Source organism: Spodoptera frugiperda, chromosome 24, assembly GCF_023101765.2.
Source record: "Spodoptera frugiperda isolate SF20-4 chromosome 24, AGI-APGP_CSIRO_Sfru_2.0, whole genome shotgun sequence".
NCBI lineage: Eukaryota > Metazoa > Arthropoda > Insecta > Lepidoptera > Noctuidae > Spodoptera > Spodoptera frugiperda.
In genome coordinates this window covers 2,941,725-2,959,141 of record NC_064235.1, presented here as the reverse complement: position 1 = coordinate 2,959,141, position 17,417 = coordinate 2,941,725, and the positions used below count along the sequence as shown (strand labels likewise).

General features: G+C 38.2%; 3 protein-coding genes across 12 annotated transcripts in view; all 3 read right to left on the bottom strand.

The window, feature by feature from the left end:
* LOC118278720 (alpha-centractin) overlaps nt 1-17,417 on the bottom strand; it is an 800,945-nt gene that overhangs the window by 284,354 nt on the left and 499,174 nt on the right. Inside the window, exon 15 of the mRNA XM_050703710.1 lies at nt 6,950-7,278. The gene's annotated coding sequence lies outside the window, so the exon portion shown is untranslated. The remainder of the gene's footprint in view (nt 1-6,949; nt 7,279-17,417) is intronic.
* LOC118279032 (synaptic vesicular amine transporter) overlaps nt 1-17,417 on the bottom strand; it is a 418,685-nt gene that overhangs the window by 284,354 nt on the left and 116,914 nt on the right. For 6 of the 7 annotated variants that reach the window (XM_050703637.1, XM_050703643.1, XM_050703641.1 and 3 more), the window contains exon 15: nt 6,950-7,278. The gene's annotated coding sequence lies outside the window, so the exon portion shown is untranslated. Of the gene's footprint in view, nt 1-6,949; nt 7,279-7,389; nt 7,499-17,417 lie in introns of all 7 variants that reach the window. The other variant, XM_050703644.1, reaches the window with a different exon arrangement.
* The window catches only part of LOC118278607 (myosin-7B), a 64,419-nt gene that overhangs the window by 34,840 nt on the left and 12,162 nt on the right, over nt 1-17,417 (bottom strand). For all 4 annotated transcript variants that reach the window (XM_050703448.1, XM_050703449.1, XM_050703450.1 and 1 more), the window contains one exon: nt 5,154-6,484. In XM_050703448.1, coding sequence (XP_050559405.1) covers nt 5,154-6,421 — 1,268 coding nt within the window. In that variant the 5' untranslated portion in view covers nt 6,422-6,484. Of the gene's footprint in view, nt 1-5,153; nt 6,485-17,417 lie in introns of those variants that run through there.

The window sequence follows — 17,417 nt, the reverse complement described above, 5'->3', positions numbered from 1 at the left end:
TAAATGGGCCATTCTCTGATGCCATAAATACCAGTCATTTTCTTTTGTTACAGATGTGTAGGCAGGCATACTATGAGTATTTAGTTTGTACATATTATTACTCATCTTTGCAGTGGCAACTTGTTCATTATTTCTGTTTGATATTTTACAACCTTTCTCATCAAATTGTACTTTACATCCATTTTTAATAATTTGACTGACAGATAAAAGATTGGTGGCCAAACCAGGAATATAAAGAACATCCTTTACTTGAATTGTATTCATTTTGCCATTACTGCCAATCACATTTAAATTTACTTTGCCACAAGATTTCACTAAGAGTTTCTTGTCATCTGCCACTTTTATTGTATTAATCGGTGGTGGTATTATATCATATAGCCAGTCACTGTGCATCGTCATATGCATTGACGCACCAGAGTCTATAAACCATCCATTTTCATTGTTTTCAGTAGCAGATAGTACTGCCACATAGTTTCCACTTTGATCCGACTGTTTCTTCTTATGCCAACAGTGTTTACTTACATGTCCATATTTATTGCACACAAAACATCTTGGACCTTTACTTTTAGATGTTTTCTCTGTAGCTTGTTTGGCAACCTGTAACTGTTTCCCTTTGTATTTATTCACATATAATGCACTACTTTCAGAGCTTCTTACATCTTGTAATAGCTTAGTCTTCACAGAATCAGCAGTTATTGCCACACCAGAGCTTTCGAGTGCCATAATCATTGGCTGGTAGACTTCAGGTAAGCCAGCTAGCAATAGCGTACCAAGCCATTCATCATTTACATCAAACTCAATATTTCTTAACTTGTGTGCTGTTGATATAATCTTGTTTACATAGTCTTCTATGCTCTGACAAGATTCTAATGTTGTGGTTATCAGATCTCTCAATAAGCCAACCTTTCGTGTCAACCCTTTATCATCAAAAGCTCTAGAGAGGTTATTCCACACCTCCTTGGCAGATTTCGCTTCTTGTATATGTACATAGTTGATAGGATGTACCAATAAAATTATTTTTGACTTAGCTTTTGTGTCAAGTTTGGGGTCAACTCTTTCTTCCGCTGTGACGCATTGCCACAAATCCTCGTGCTCAAGATACGTTTGAACGGCGAATCTCCACGTTGGATAGTTCTCTCTTCCAGTCAGTTTTTCAATCAGTGCCATCGTGTTTGTAGAAGACATTTTGCTGATGAAGAGTTCGGAAGAAAAACAAATGAGTGTTGACTTTAAGGTTATGATTATTCGGAACTACATTTATTACGGATTCAATGAAACTTTTATATTATTTTATATTGTTTTATACTATTAAACAATTTTGAGAAAGCGATCAGGTGGCCTGGGCCCATAACCTGATGAATTTATTAAATAAAAGATCAAAGAAATTTATGTAGTTTAATAATCGAAACGAGATACCACAGATAACAAAGTGTCAAATTGTCTATAACTCAGCATAAGGTTGTATTAATCATAAAGTCAAATTTTAACATTTCAACAAAATTCCTATACTCTATGTTCACATGTTTGTGAAGCTCGTTCCGAGTAAAATAATTTGTTTTTAAAATCACAATATTATAGGTTAATGATACTAATGATAGTATAGGTCGTAGAAACTTGTCACTAGGTCACCTTTTAAACGCTATTCTGTTTTACCTACTTTTCATTTTTCTATTTTTATGTCTATCTGTCATTGATTTTGTTTTGTTTAGAAATATTTATTTGCTTTTTTTTCTATCTAATCATCTTCTATAATATAAAAATAAGTCGGGTTTTCCTTCCTGACGCTATAACTCCAGAACGCACGAACCGATTTCCACGGTTTCACATTCGTTGGAAAGGTCTCGGGCTCCGTGAGGTTTATAGCAAAGAAAATTCAGGAAAAAATCAAGAGAAAAGCAGGAAGTCATAAAAATCATTGGTGGCGAAACGGAGTTCGCCGGGTTTGCTAGTTACTTTTATGATTCGATTTAAAATTTTCTATGGAATATGGAATGCTATGGAATAAAACTAAAAATAAAATACTGATATTCGAATCTCATTCTGTTTTCTGGTCGAGTGTTTTTAAGTATAATTGATAAGTAAGCAGCTTCGAGTTAGATTTCGGGAACTACTGGTTCGATTTGGGAAAAATCATATGATTTGTCCCATAATCGAGAAAGGTAAAAAACATCATTCTACGACAAAACCACTCTTTACCATTATATACTAACACATGTTTAGCACTCTTGTTTTGCATACGACGTCATATCGTGGGATAAACATATTGTTTATTTATTAAAAATATGTTTTACTCCATGCTTTGTGCACTTGTGTAAACATTGTTACCGATCGTCTTTGGGTGCTTTTCCACCAGAGATGTGCTATGCTACGTTGCTGTGGATGCGTTTGGCTTCCACCAATCATATTCATTGGTACACATAGCTTAGCATTGGTAGAAATGGACTCAGTTAAGCTATGTTTTTTATATGGAAAGATGCGTGCTATGAATGGCTTCCCTACTATCGATACATCGCATACTCGAGCTGCACATTTTCCTCGCACAGCTACATAGCTTAGTATCAGTGGAAACGGTCACATAGTTTCACAGCTTAGCTATTATATCTTCATAGCATAGCTACATAGCACACCTCTGGTGGAAAAGCACTCTTATAATCTTGAAAAATATAGTATAATTGTGTTCACGATACGTTTATGATCTTGAAAAATATAGTATAATTGTGTTCACGATACGTTTATGATGTATTATCGCCAAAAAAGGATTTAAACTTCTTCTTATTATCATAGAAACATAATAAATATCTGTATTATAACTTTCGTGAAATATACCAATATTGGTAATTAGCTGTTTTACGAGGAACTCGCCAATAACAGCGCGACAGTCACCTTGTCGTTCGTCGAGGAATGCTGCTCATGAATATGAGCCTCTAACATGGTTTCAAACTAGTCGAGTTCCTCGTCAAACCGTTACGTGAGTAAGCCGATAACCCTAATAATCACACTAATATTTTAAGTAGTTTGGGGGTTTGCTCGCGTAGATTACGGACTTTATGACTAACCTAGAAAATATCAACCATTATTTTCACCCCTTGCTTGTCCGTCAATCACACTGAAACTACTGAACCGAGGGAATCGGAAATTGGGCATTCAATCGAATAAAATCTCAATAATTATTCAATGTCAAAACTATACAACCCCAATCGTAGCTGTTAAAATAGCATTTAGAGTACGGAATATAAAGCCAAACTTAATACCATTTAGTTCATTTAATATCCACGCAATACGGATGCAATGGGCGCTAGTGTTGCAACTCAAGAGTATGTTTCACAATATCAATGTCGATCGATCGGAATTGGATTCAAGAGTAAGCTTCCTGAAATGGACTGTCTCGGACTGCACGGTTCACAGCAACGTGTAGCGAGGTCGATCCCGCACGGAGCAACTCTTTGTGTGATCCACAAATTGTTGTTTCGGGTCTCTGTGTCATGTGTATGTGAACTTGTATGTTTGTAAACGCACCCACGACACAGGGCATAATGTTTTAAATTCCTAAAATAATAGAATCTGTACTAAATAATGCTTGGTATTCAACAATAGATTATAATACGGCAAATAAATAAACATCACAAAATCTGTTTAGAAAAAAAAAGCGTAAATATTAATTTCATGATTTATCAACAACTTAAGTGTCAATTTAAGTGTGGGAGAGCTATGCTTCGGCACGAATGGGTCGGCTCGACCGGAGTGATACCACGGCCGAGCAGAAAACCTACGTGAAACAACGCTTGCGTTGTGTGAGTGAGGTTACCGGAGGCCCAATTCCTCCCTTCCCAATCTTCCCAATCCCCGATTCCCCAACAACCCTTAAATTCCTAACTCCCAAAAGGCCGACAACGCACTTGTAACGCCTCTGGTGTTTCAAGTGTCCATGGGCGGCGGCGTTTGTTTACCATCAGGTGATACGTCTGCTAGATTACCGGCGTGTTCAATATAAAAAAAATCAAAGGCCCGAGACAGTCCACTGCTGGACTATGAGCCTCCTCTACAAAACAGGGTTTGCCAGGGCAAGCTCATCCCGGAGCTGCGGACTAGGTAGCGGGTTTACCGGGGCTCCGTCTCGAAAAGCAGGCTACTCCTGCCTGCCGAGAATCCTTATTAAATGCGCCAACTTTGGTGAAATTTTCCACTACTAGCGCAATACATAATTTATTCAGTACAGTCACTTAAAGTAAGGTGTAAAATTTATTTAGAGCATTTGGTTCCTCTAAAACTAACAATGTTTTCCAATCTAAAGCAGTTGGCTAAGAATTTATGATTCCGTATTACTGGAGCACTATTCAGGATAATGTAAGGAAGACTACAGACGAAAAAATATAGATTTATAGCAACTAGAGTCAGAAGACTGGCATAGGGTGTACTTTTTCGTGGATAACACATAAGTCACTGTAATTTAAAAACTGTAGTGTAACTGTTTTTTTTTATATTTTTCTGATAACAGTTGGAACCTAGCCGATCATCTGGTGCCTGTTGGACGTCGACTTCAGGGACACCCTGTATAGAAAGATAAAAAGAATGAAAAACAGTAGATTTGCACCGTTACAAAAATATATAAGTAAAGATTATTAATTAATTAAATAAATATATTATTTAAATAAATATTTAAAAAAGAGAGGTTGCTATAATTTATGCCGGCAGGCTTGGAGATCATATTAGATAGAGATTCTATGATTAACTCAATAGTATTGTCTAATAATATAAACAAAACGCTTTAATTCTCGCGAAGGGGTAAGCAGAGGTGCACATATTTTATTTAAACGTTACTCCACACTAGGATTCTCCTGTGTCGTGGGTGCGTTTACAAACATACAAGTTCACATACACATGACACCCAGACCCGAAACAACAATTTGTGGATCACACAAAGAGTTGCTTCGTGCGAACATCGAACCTGCTACACCAACCGTGCTTTTAACTGGTTATTTATATAGCTAGCTAGTTTATTGTAGCAGCAGTAGTACAGTCAGTCTAGTTTGCTTGTCCCAGAAATCGAACCCTAGACTTTTTCTTCACAAATTTTATTTGCGACCATTCGACTAACTAGAGTGTGATTAGATACTTATTAACTAAGTGTTTATAAATAAATAAAAAAAACTTACGGCTCATCCGAATTGCTTCCATTGTCAACTTCAAAAGGTTCACAAACACTGATCTCTTCAATTTCTTCAATAATCTCTTCTATAATCTCCTCCTCAGTCTCACTCTCACTCACTTCTTCCTCACTCTCACTCTCACTACTCTCACATTTGTCTGTAACCTCACTCTTATCACCTATTTCTATAAACCCACTATCACTGTTATCACTCGAAATCCTTTTCAACGTATCGGGACTCTCAATTTTAATAGTCACTTTCTCATTCTCATCTTGATCACCATTGACATTGATAACTGTTGTGTTATCAGCGAAAATAATGTCGTCAGCGTCTTCTAAAAACTCCTCATCTTCAGAGGAGAGGGACTCGAAGGAGGAGCAGACTTCTTCATCGGTTTGCTGCTCTCCATCATCAAAGACTATGTGCTTTCTGAATGTGACTCTCTTCTTCCCACAGTCTGATCTGTCGTCGTCTGAACAGCCTTCCGTATCAGACCTTGGAGGCTTCAAGTTAGATTTCTTCGACACCCCAGGCGATTCAGCTTCTGTACTCACTGTTTCCTTATTCTCATTCTCCGCATCCAACAATTTATTTAATTCTTCCTTCAATTCATTTCTATAATTCAAATTTCGTTCGTCAATACTCTCGTATAGAGGTTCACTCTTAACTACTTTGCTATCCGTCGCACCCATCTGTTTGGTTTCATTTAACTTGTCTACAGTACAGTCTATTGAGCGCGCGATCTCCCGAAGTAATGCCTCTGCATGCTTTTTTTCATCCAAATCAGGCTCGTTCACGTACACAAGTGACACGTGTTCCTTATTGTCGTTGCTCTTAGAATATTTCTGCAGTACCAAAGCTTTTACGAAGTCCGCATCGTCTGGTGTATTTTTGGCTTGTGTGGGAACGGGCACGTCACTCGGCTTCCGATCAGAATTGCTCCTTTGCAGTATATTCGTCTCTCTCAAGGGGCTGATCCTACACGATTCAGTGCGTACGTTTCTTCGCTTCCCCTTCTTTCGTTTCCCGGCCATAATCTGCAGGATAGCGCCGACTCCAGTCTTCTGGTTATTGTAGTCAGTCTCAGGTAACAATAGGTTCACTACATCTTTGCGTATTGTGTTGAATTTTTCGTTTGGCTCATCGTTTCGTTGCGCGCGCGCTGTAACTGATGTTAATTTCGTATGGTCGGGGTTCGGGAGTTTTCGGGCGTCGTCGGGCGTTGCCGGCGCGGCCTCGGGCTTCCCGCCTTTTCTCTTGAAGAAATTAAACATGGCGTCGTTTTGTTGTCATGTCCGCCTGGCCCGGCGATGTCCTAGCGACTGGTCGCGATCCAACTGTAAACACATTCACACACAAATGTATTTCGCGGTTGATTTAATGCAGTGTATGTGTTTTCATATTTTTTTCTATTGATAGGCAGTTTATTATGTAAACATTAGAATTATTACGATGTTGAATGCGTGTCCAATATTACAATAACACGCGCATTTTTGTGCCGAACTATTTTAATGGAAAAATACATGTGTAAGTACAAAGTACAGGTACATTGCCGGTTGAATTATTTTCGTCTGCCTAAAGTACTAATGTAAACACTACGCCTAATTTATAGGCTCCTGGTATTTCTAACGGAACTGTTTATAACTAAAACGCTAAAACAACATTTCCTAGGTTAACTGAATATATACAAAAAATCTAGATAAACTGTTAACTGAAATATATAAAACAGGTACCCTGGAAAATTTTCCATAGGATCATCCATCAGGCATTTTGAAAACAGCTGCTTATTTAGTGTAGTGAACCTCGCTACCATCAGTTGACTGGACAATCTCTACACTACACGAGTCACTGTTTACATGTCGACATTAGCTCATGACGATACCAGCGTACGTGTGTCACTGGACAGTGAACCTCGCTACCATCAGTTGACTGGACAATCTCTACACTACACGAGTCACTGTTTACATGTCGACATTAGCTCATGACGATACCAGCGTACGTGTGTCACTGGACAGTGAACCTCGCTACCATCAGTTGACTGGACAATCTCTACACTACACGAGTCACTGTTTACATATATCGACATTAGCTCATGACGATACCAGCGTACGTGTGTCACTGGACAGTGAACCTCGCTACCATCAGTTGACTGGACAATCTCTACACTACACGAGTCACTGTTTACATATATCGACATTAGCTCATGACGATACCAGCGTACGTGTGTCACTGGACAGTGAACCTCGCTACCATCAGTTGACTGGACAATCTCTACACTACACGAGTCACTGTTTACATGTCGACATTAGCTCATGACGATACCAGCGTACGAGTGTCACTGGACAGTGAACCTCGCTACCATCAGTTGACTGGACAATCTCTACACTACACGAGTCACTGTTTACATGTCGACATTAGCCAATGACGACATCGTGAAAGGCCTTGGTTTTGCTCGTAAATTACAGACTGTGTCACAAATAGATTTATTTTTATTTCACGTATAATTTTCTAGTGAAAAAATTAGCATTTCCTGAGTGAAATTACTTGTAAGAAATACTTTATGTAGTGTAAACAAATCGTTACATAGCACAGACGTACACTGACATTCTTAAGATCAATTTCTTTAAAAAAATAATCAACTTTCGTGGTTCATTTCAAACTTTTTTCTGGCTTTTACCCAACTAGGTTGAGGCTAGAATCTCAAGTGGTTTACTGTAATAACATAGCAGATTGATTTCTTAAACATTTATATACTAATACTAGATGTATTTTCTTATTTTAATGTCCGTTTTGTAGATTATTTTAAAACATTAGACACGTATTTGCCCCGTCATCATCCCTATTGCTTTTGCCAGCGGATTTTCGTGGGACAAAAAGTATCCTATCACCTAAATCAAAGTCAAATCATTTATTCCAATTAAACCATAAATAGGTACTTTTGAAATGTCAACAAATAAAGAGATAAGTAATAGTTCATCAGTAGTTTTTTTTTTTTTTTTTGAGCGGGGAAAATCATCCATTGACTTCTCCCGCCTTGGGTGAGGCGGGAGGGAGTGTCAGACCTCGTTCCTTCTCCTGCTTTGAGCCGGAGCCGCGGTAACCTTTTACGTTGTCCGCAGCTCCGGATCAGTGAAGCTAGGTGCTCGTTCCAAAGTTTAGCTTCGAATGGAGAAGAACGATCAAGAAACTCCATTCGTTCGTTCTCCATTCGGTGGTCCAGAGCCGGCACAAATAAATAGTTAAATAAAAATAAATTAAAAAAATAAAAACGGAGTATCCTATCCTATCCTATGTTCACCTCACCACCATGATTTTGTGTCATTAGGCAAGTGAGACTATGTTATAAACGTGACAAGGTTGTATACTATCGTCTGTAGCACTTATTGGCAACGCTTCGTTTGCAGAATAATTAGCAATATTTTACAGAGAACATCGTTTAAAATAGTTCGTTTTGTGACGTGTATTCGTGACGAGAAGTAGTGTATTTCTTTGTTATGTACAAAGAAATAGTAAGTTCTGGAAGTGTAACAGTGACTGTACAACATAAATTGGTTATGTAGTCAGCGAAGTTATTTAGTACACAGGTAAACAAAATAAAGATTGACTCAGTATAGAGACAGTAGCTATTGTTATACTCCGAAGTTGCGGACTGCCTAGCGGGTTACCGGGGCTCCAGCTCAAAAAGCAGGAGTAGGAACGGGGTGGCTTTTAGTCAGTAACAGTCTGACACTCCCTCTCGCCTCGCCCAAAGCGATGGAAGTCATTGGATGATTTTCCCTCCTCAAAAAAAGCAGTGGATTGTCTTGGGCTACTGATGCTGATTGTTGAACGGTACATAAGTCCCGCATTCGGTTATTTCCATAAGATCGGAAGGTCAGTGTCTCGTCTAAATATAAAATTGAATGAGAATCGAGCTGTGTGCGCGAGAGTTGTAGTGATGTGAGACGCTTGTCGATAGATTTGATGTCGATATGTCGATGAATTTTGGTTTGTTGTTGAAAATTTTGTTTGTTGATGAACAGTGTTTTGTTTTTAAAAACGTATATATAAGGGGAGTAGTGTTGTTATAGGTTTATATTTTTCTTAATAAATAAACCTATTTATTAAGACACTTAACCAAGTGTGGGAGTTGGTTCGACTAGAGTGATACAACGGCCTTACAGAATACTGACGTGAAACAACGCAAAAGTTGTGTTTTATTGTGTACGATTACCGGAGGCCCAATTACCCCCTTTCCCAATCTTCCCAATCCCCGATTCAATAACCCTTAAATTCCTAACAAAAGGCCGGCAACGCACTTGTAACGCATCTAGTATTTCCTATGAAAAATGTATCTCATATAATAAAAATAACTAGTAATCAATGATTTCCTGTATTTAATGAGGCATTACTACGCAAAAGTATACACAGATTTTCTGTACCGCAAACTATTGTATCCTGAACGCCACATTGGCCCTAGCCCAAAAAAATTACAAACATTAATCTAGAACGCACCATGCCCTTTGAAAAAGTGCATCATCTTTTTAAACAGTATGATGAAACAAAACAATCGAATTGCGCGCTTGCATATAATGTCATGACACATGATTCTAATTGTTGTGTCGTTACGCCTTTTATCCTTGAAGGGGTAGGCAGAGGTGCACATTATGACACGTAATGCCGCTATACAATGTACACGCACTTTTCACCATTTGTGTTTTAAGTCCCATGTAATAGGGGGTGAGCCTATTGCCATATACTGGGCACAATTCCAGACTCCGTGCTACAACTGAGTAATTTTCGAAAAACTAAAAAAAGGCCCGAAACTCCAGACGCGTTACAAGTGCGTTCCCGGCTTTTTGGAGGTTAGAAATTTAAGGGTTGTTGGGGGAGTCGGGGATTGCGAAGATTGGGCCTCCGGTAACCCCACTCCCACAACGAAACAAAACGCAAGCGTTGTTTCACGTCGGTTTTCTGCGACGCCGTCGTATCACACCGGTACTAAGATACACACTTAAAATATTTAAAATCAAAAAGCCTAATGCATCTGTGTAGCTTCAAATAAAAAAAAAACTTTCCAGGCATTTTAAAACTAGGTTATCTAGACAAGAAACTAACATTCTAGATAGATACCAGGTATAAACAATATACCTATATTTTATTTTGTTTAACATAATTCTCCTTTAAGAAAAACAACTGCCAAAATGAAAGGTCATTGTCTTAATTAAATATATTCTCGAAATACGCATGTTTGGGCAAACCTATTTATAAACTGGGATAAAGTACGCTTTAGTGATGTGCGACGTAGTTTCTACGTAGTTATCGATAAAATTATTTGTTGGTGGATTAATGTCGATATTTTTCTTTTTGGATTTTTAACTGATTTATTTATTATTTTTATATCTGCTCGTTGGTTGAGTGGTCGCAAGTGCGACTGACGGACAAGGGGACTCGAGTTCGATTCAAGGGTCGGGCAAAGTATTACTGGGCTTGTTTTGGTTTTTCGTTTCTTAGTAGTAGCACGGAGTCTGTAATTGTGCCCAGTATATGGCAATAGGCTCACCGTCTATTACATGGGACTTATAACACAAATGGTGAAAAGTGGGTGTACATTATATAGCGGCACGTGCTGTAATGTGCACCTTTACCCCTTCGGAGATAAAAGTCGTAACATTGCGTTGTATAACAACTAAATTAAGAAATATCATACAATTGAATCGTCTTTGAGCAATTAAAGACCAAATTATACCAACACATGTCCATGAAAACAAAATCAAGAGCAAATATCGAGTAAATCATTCTTGCTACATCAAAATTCGTCCTTATAAATGTCACATAAGCTTGTAAATGCATCAACACTCCAGTATGTATCACCTGTACATTTATTAATTGGTGCCAAGTTTATAATTATTCATATAATATGTGTCATGCTTTAATTTCCCGCTTCGATTAGCCGATGTACAATTGTACATATATAAAATGTTATGTTCAGTTTTTGCTATATTTGTATGACTTCCTCAGTTTTCAGGTAATTATTTGACGAGATTTCAAGTGTGGGAGAGCCATGCTTCGGCACGAATGCACCGGCTCGACCGGAGTGATACGGCCGAGCAGAAAACCGATGTGAAACAACGCCTGCGATGTGTAAGTGAGGTTGCCGGAGGCCCAATTACCCCCTTTCCCAATCTTCCCGATACCCGATTCCCCAACATCCCTTAATTCCTAACCCCCAAAAGGTCGGTAACGTATTTATAACGCCCCTGGTGTTTCCGGTGTCCATGGGCGCCGGCGATTGCTCGTTTACCGTTTTATTACAATAAAAGAGATAATTAGATTAGTTTGAAGACACGATAAAGGCTTTTATTTCCAATAATGAATTATAAATAAATAACCACACACTAGAGCAACTTGGGAATTAAACCCAAGATATCTCGCTCAAAACATTCGCGACCACGAAACTTGCATAGAAATCAAACCAAACCCCTTTCTTCCGAATCATACGTGCCACTGAAACACCGGCTTTGATGAAATGGATGCCAAATTACCTTTTATTTATATCGCAGCACGCTTCGAGCCGCATGCTAGTGTACGCACTGGTGTCCACGTGGTAGCGCATGCCGGGGGCATGTTGCAATCGTATTAAATGCAGCTTTTGTTTATAAGACTCGTTGATTAAGTGTCTGCAAGTGTGATCATTGAGTATTAGGTCTGATGAATAATCATTACGACCCACATTATCAGCCCATTAGTGGCCACTGCTGACAAAGCCTCTTTTCACACGGAGAGGGTTTGAGCATTAACCACCACGCTTGCTCAATGCGGGTTGGCGTTTGCAAACTTATAAGCCCAAGTTTTTCTTCACCGTTAGTCAGTGGTGTCTAAATAATCTTAGGAAGTACATATAACTCGGAAAAAGTCAGATTTTGACCTCCTTTTTTATTTCCCCACATTAGGATTTTCTCCTGTGTCGTGGGTGCGTTTACAAACATACAAGTTCACATACACATGACACCCAGACCCGCAACTACAATTTATGGATCACACAAAGAGTTGCTCCGTGCGGGAATTGCATCGAAAGTTCGCGAAACCTTTATGTAAATACTCCAGCAGTAAATTGAATCTAATCTAATACGATAACATCTTAAATACATTGAAAGTATGATTTTATTGTGACTTTCGTGAGACATAGTAAATTAATTATTATGATCGGCTTACTCACGTAACTGTTTGACGAGGAACTCGACTAGTTACACGACGTGGCGATTATCGCGCTGTTACTCTGCCGCGTCGAGTGTCGCGAAACTAGTCGAGTTCCTCGTCAAACATTTACGTGAGTAAGCCGATAACATAATAATTAACATTTGAAAGTATATCTATCACACGCCCCGTGTCAGTGCCACCGCCACGCGCAAATCCACGCGTTGAAAAAGTGCGTATAAAATAATGACAAGTTAATATTAGCATACAAACGTATGCACACGTATATTTATTTATATTCTACTACGATGAGATTATTGACATTCGTATGTAAGATTGATTCGTATAGTAATTAGACAGACAGACGTCTGTAGTAAATAAAATGAATCGCAAAATGATTGCTACGAATTGCCAACGTGATTGAAGCGCGTGTGTCGTTTGGTTAGACGCGTAATTACGAGTATTTAGACAACGTAAGCATAACGTCACGTTTTTTTATATGTTCAGTAGTACTCTTAGTACGAGTTTGTTTTACGTTGAATGAATAGAAAACGACAGCGAGTTCGGCGCTCTGATTGGTTGAATCATTCGCGCCGGCCAATCAGTAAGTATCTTTACGTTAAACGAAAACGAACGCGTTCTCGTTTCGTTTTCGTTCAAACGTAAAGCAAAGTCATACTAAGGATTCTCAAGAAAGTGGTGCGTAGAAATACGGATTTTAAATGTGTTTTTCTTTTCTCGCCTTGATGGTGACCATTTTAAATGATTCTTACAATGCAACCGATTTCTTTACCGCCTCCATTTTTTTAAGTCATGTAATAGCCTTAAAACCTTCTCTGAAAAATACTATGTTGAGAACCGGTGGGTGATTCATTCGCACCAGCCAATCAGAGCGCCGAACGCATTCTCGTTTCGTTTTCGTTCAACGTAAAACAAACTCATACTAAGGGTACAGTAAGCCAGTTCATGAATTATACTTCTACAGTAAGTTGTTGATCAATAACAACACATAATAGATTTAGATTTCAGCCATGATCGTCCCACTGCAGAGTAAAGGCCTCCCTATCCTTCCACTCCTCTATGATTAAAGCTTTTTGCTTGGATTGGCCAATCCTTGTCATAGATGTCGAGTTCATACCGCCATCTAAAAACCTTCTGGGCCTGCCGCGACGTCTGTGGACGTTGAGCGGGCTCCACTCAGTAGTGAGTTTTGCCCACCGCTCGTCCGACATGCGGAAGGAACACATAATAGGAAATAATAAATATCGATAATTATTTGACGAAGTAAATTTCAACACTAATTGTTAGGATATCCATACACAATTATAATATCAATCAAATATAATAATAACTAAATTAATAATTTCCTGAAAGGTGAATAACTAAAATCAACTAGTTCCTTAACCGAAATCAATCAATATGACTCGACGGTAACCGACTGCCGTGCAACGGTTCGATTCCTTCACGGAGCACTGCTTTGTGTGATACATAAAGTGTTATTTCGAGTCTGGGTGTCAACCGTATGTGAAACATTGTATGTTTGTCGCACCACGACACCTTCCTAATGTGGGACAACGTTTTTGAAAAGAAAAAAAAGATATAAGGCAGTCTTGCCATGATGAAACAACCAAGTGAATACTCAGCTCGAAGCCTATATCCCATTTGAAATATCGTATGACGTCACTTTGAGGTACATTTTATACGTCAGTAATGAGTTTTGCTCCCACTCCTAAACTTCGATCCGTTTTATCCAAGGAACCTACCTTATATGACAAAATATAAAAATACGTGTCTAATATTTTACTTTTTCATTACTAACTGACGACTAAATAGAAATTTTCATACCCCGTCATCGATTGACAAGGCTTAATCAGTTTAAATATACATAAAAACGACGAATATGTTTATCGACAACAAAATCCCGGGAAATAACAATAATAAAAAAATAATATCGATAAATCATAATCACATCACTAAGTTTCTAATAACAGCTGATCTAACGGAAAGACGGCGCGTCCGGCGTCCGGTTCTAAATTTGAATTCGAATAACGTTCCACGCACACATGCGCGATGTTTTTATTGCTTGTAAAATGTACTGCGCGTGTGGTTTCTGTTTCTTTTTCAATGAAAGTTATGAACTCTTTGTGAATAGGGAAGATGCAATATTTTTATTTATGTTTTCATTGTAAAGCATTCCATGTAGAATAGACCACAAGTATATTAAAAATTAAAAAAAACCCAAATTTATTGCAAAAAATGCGTTTTGAAACTGTCAGTTTAAATTTTCGCGCGGAAACGGACCTAAGTTCCGATGACGTCATACCTGTTTGTCGATATCTGTCACTGTTCACTGTTTGTTACCGTCAGCTGGCTTTTTTCAAAATTTCCTCTATTTTCAAAAAATAAAAAAAAATGGAAAAACATCTGGTTATGCAAAACAGTACCAAAAAAAGCCGTGTTGTTTCTGTTTCTTGCCATTTGTCCATGAACTTCAACCAAATTTCCTAATAAATTGTGCGCGCCTAGGCCTTCTGATCCCAAACTGAGAAAAAAGTAGTTCCAAGCTAAAAATGTATAGACATTTTACCACCTGGAGCTTGTATCAGGCAGACAGAGGCTTCAAGCACTTTGCACTCAGCAATTGTCAGTTAATAAGACACCTAGTGTTAGCAACACTATAGAAAAGTTCAAGAGATATGTACTAAGGTCAAAGAAAATTGCAAGCCTGCGAATTCAATTGAAAGAGTGATCAGAAGACTGCGTGAGTTTGCTCTGAAGCCACATCCTGTGTTTATCATTTCCTAATTCCCCATTTAACTATAGTATAATCGGTGCGCTTGTCAATTTGCAATCACCTTTAATTAAAATTGAATAAAAAAAGTTCCCTCCCTAACAAAGTTTTATTTAAAATTGCTTGTAAAATGTACTGCGCGTGTGGTTTATCTTTTAATTTTGGAAACACAGTTATCCAGAATTTCTTTGCAGCATTCATAACTTCATTTATAAAAGTATTGTATCGCTTTTATAAATGATTTTCTAGAAGTACATATAGATAATTTTGTCTTTTTCCAATAACATGTTATGACGTTATCGGAGGCTCCTCAGATCTTCTGTGTAACCATAGCAATAGTGGAGCAGCATGCTTACACCCACCTGGAAATAGATTTTAGTCTAAATTATCCATGCTACAGATTAACTATTTAAAATAACCTGAAATGTTTACCTTCAGAAGCCGCACAATCTTCGCATTGGCAGGACTGAACCAAGTCTTTGCGTTTCATTTATAATGAGTCTGAACACTCCCTTCTTTACGTATTTCATGCTCGGGAGTAAGTCGACTTTTTACGATACATTTCTCCAACTCTTTTGATTTGAACATAGCTTGATTGGGTTATCGCCAAATTATTTCTACACTCGTGGTTTCTGTTTCTTTCCATAAAAAAGTTATGAACCATGTCTACGCTAACTTTTGGTAGATTCCTAGAATCTGCTTTAATAAAACCCAGCTTCCATTTTTAGCCGATAAATGCAAAATAATTTTCGCTTAAAATGTTCACAACTCAAAGTTGTCAATAGTTGACATAGCAGGAGTAACGTCACTAAACACTGATTGGTGTTTTGAAATACGTTTCTTTACATGTAACTTTTTATTCATAATTTATGATAAAAATCAACAAAAACCTTGCTATGGCCCTTCTTTTATTCTTTTTTAGCATTTTAATAACAAAATTTTCATAAATATTATTTTTGCATCTTCCCTATTATGCGCGCCTGGTACTTTGAGTCGAAGTTTTATTTTTTATAAGGAAAGCGGGTAAACTCAAAAAGCAGGAGTAGGATCGGGGTGGTTTTTAGTCAGTCAGTCACTCACTCTATAGACACTCAGTCTATAGTCTGTCAAGAGTCTGACACTCCCTCTCGCCTCGCCCAAGGCGGGAGAAGTCATTGGACGATATTCCCTCCCTAAAAAAAAATTACTTGTTGCTTGTAAAATGTACTGCGCGTGTGGTTTCTGTTTCTTTTTCAATGAAAGTTATGAACTCTTTGTGAATTATGCGCGCCTGGTACTTTGAGTCGAAGTTTTATTTTTTATAAGGAAAGCGGGTAAACTCGAAAAGCAGGAGTAGGAACGGGGTGGTTTTTAGTCAGTAAGAGTCTGACACTCCCTCTCACCTCGCCCAAGGCGGGAGAAGTCAATGGACGATATTCCCCCATGAAAAAAAAAATTACTTGTTGCTTGTAAATGTACTGCGCGTGTGGTTTCTGTTTCTTTTTGAATGAAAGTTATGAACTCTTTGTGAATTATGCGCGCCTGGTACTTTGAGTTAAAGTCTGTTTTTTTTTATAATGGAATTATTTTTGTTCTTCTAAACTGTTTTATTTGTATTTAGTTAACCCCGTTTGTATGTTTGGGTCAAATAAGTCGGTAAACGAGCAGACGGATCACCTGATGGTAAGCAATCGCCGCCGCCCATGGATACTTGTAACACCAGAGGCGTTACAAGTGCGTTGCCGGCTTTTAGGGGTTAGGAATTTAAGGGTTGTTGGGGAATCGGGGTTTGGGAACATTGGGAAGGGGAGTAATTGGGTCTCCGGTAACCTCATTCATACAACGCAAACGTTGTTTCACGTCGGTTTTCTGTGAGCCGTGGTATCACTCCGGTCGAGCCGGCCCAGCAGTGCCGAAGCATGGCTCTCCCACAGACACTTAGCGTATATAACAAACAGCATTGAATTTAACAAAAAAAAGATGTTTTATGTAACTCATTTATCAAAGAAATAGTAAATCGTAAACAAGTGATTAATTTGACGAGAAATATCAAACAAATCATATACTGAGTGCTCTTTAAAACGTCGGCGCGCGTCACCAGTTGCAAAATGGCTGACATTGAAAAAAAAAACTTATATATACGTTATATATTCGATTCGTAAACACATTTGTTCCGTATATACAGTATGGAGATCACTCATATGATCTACTGGGCCTATTTTGCTAATTTTGCGTATATTGTCAGCCAAGATGATAACAAATATGTAGTTTTAATAAAGTCATAAGAGGTATCTTCATACGGTATACTTATTTAATTATTCGAT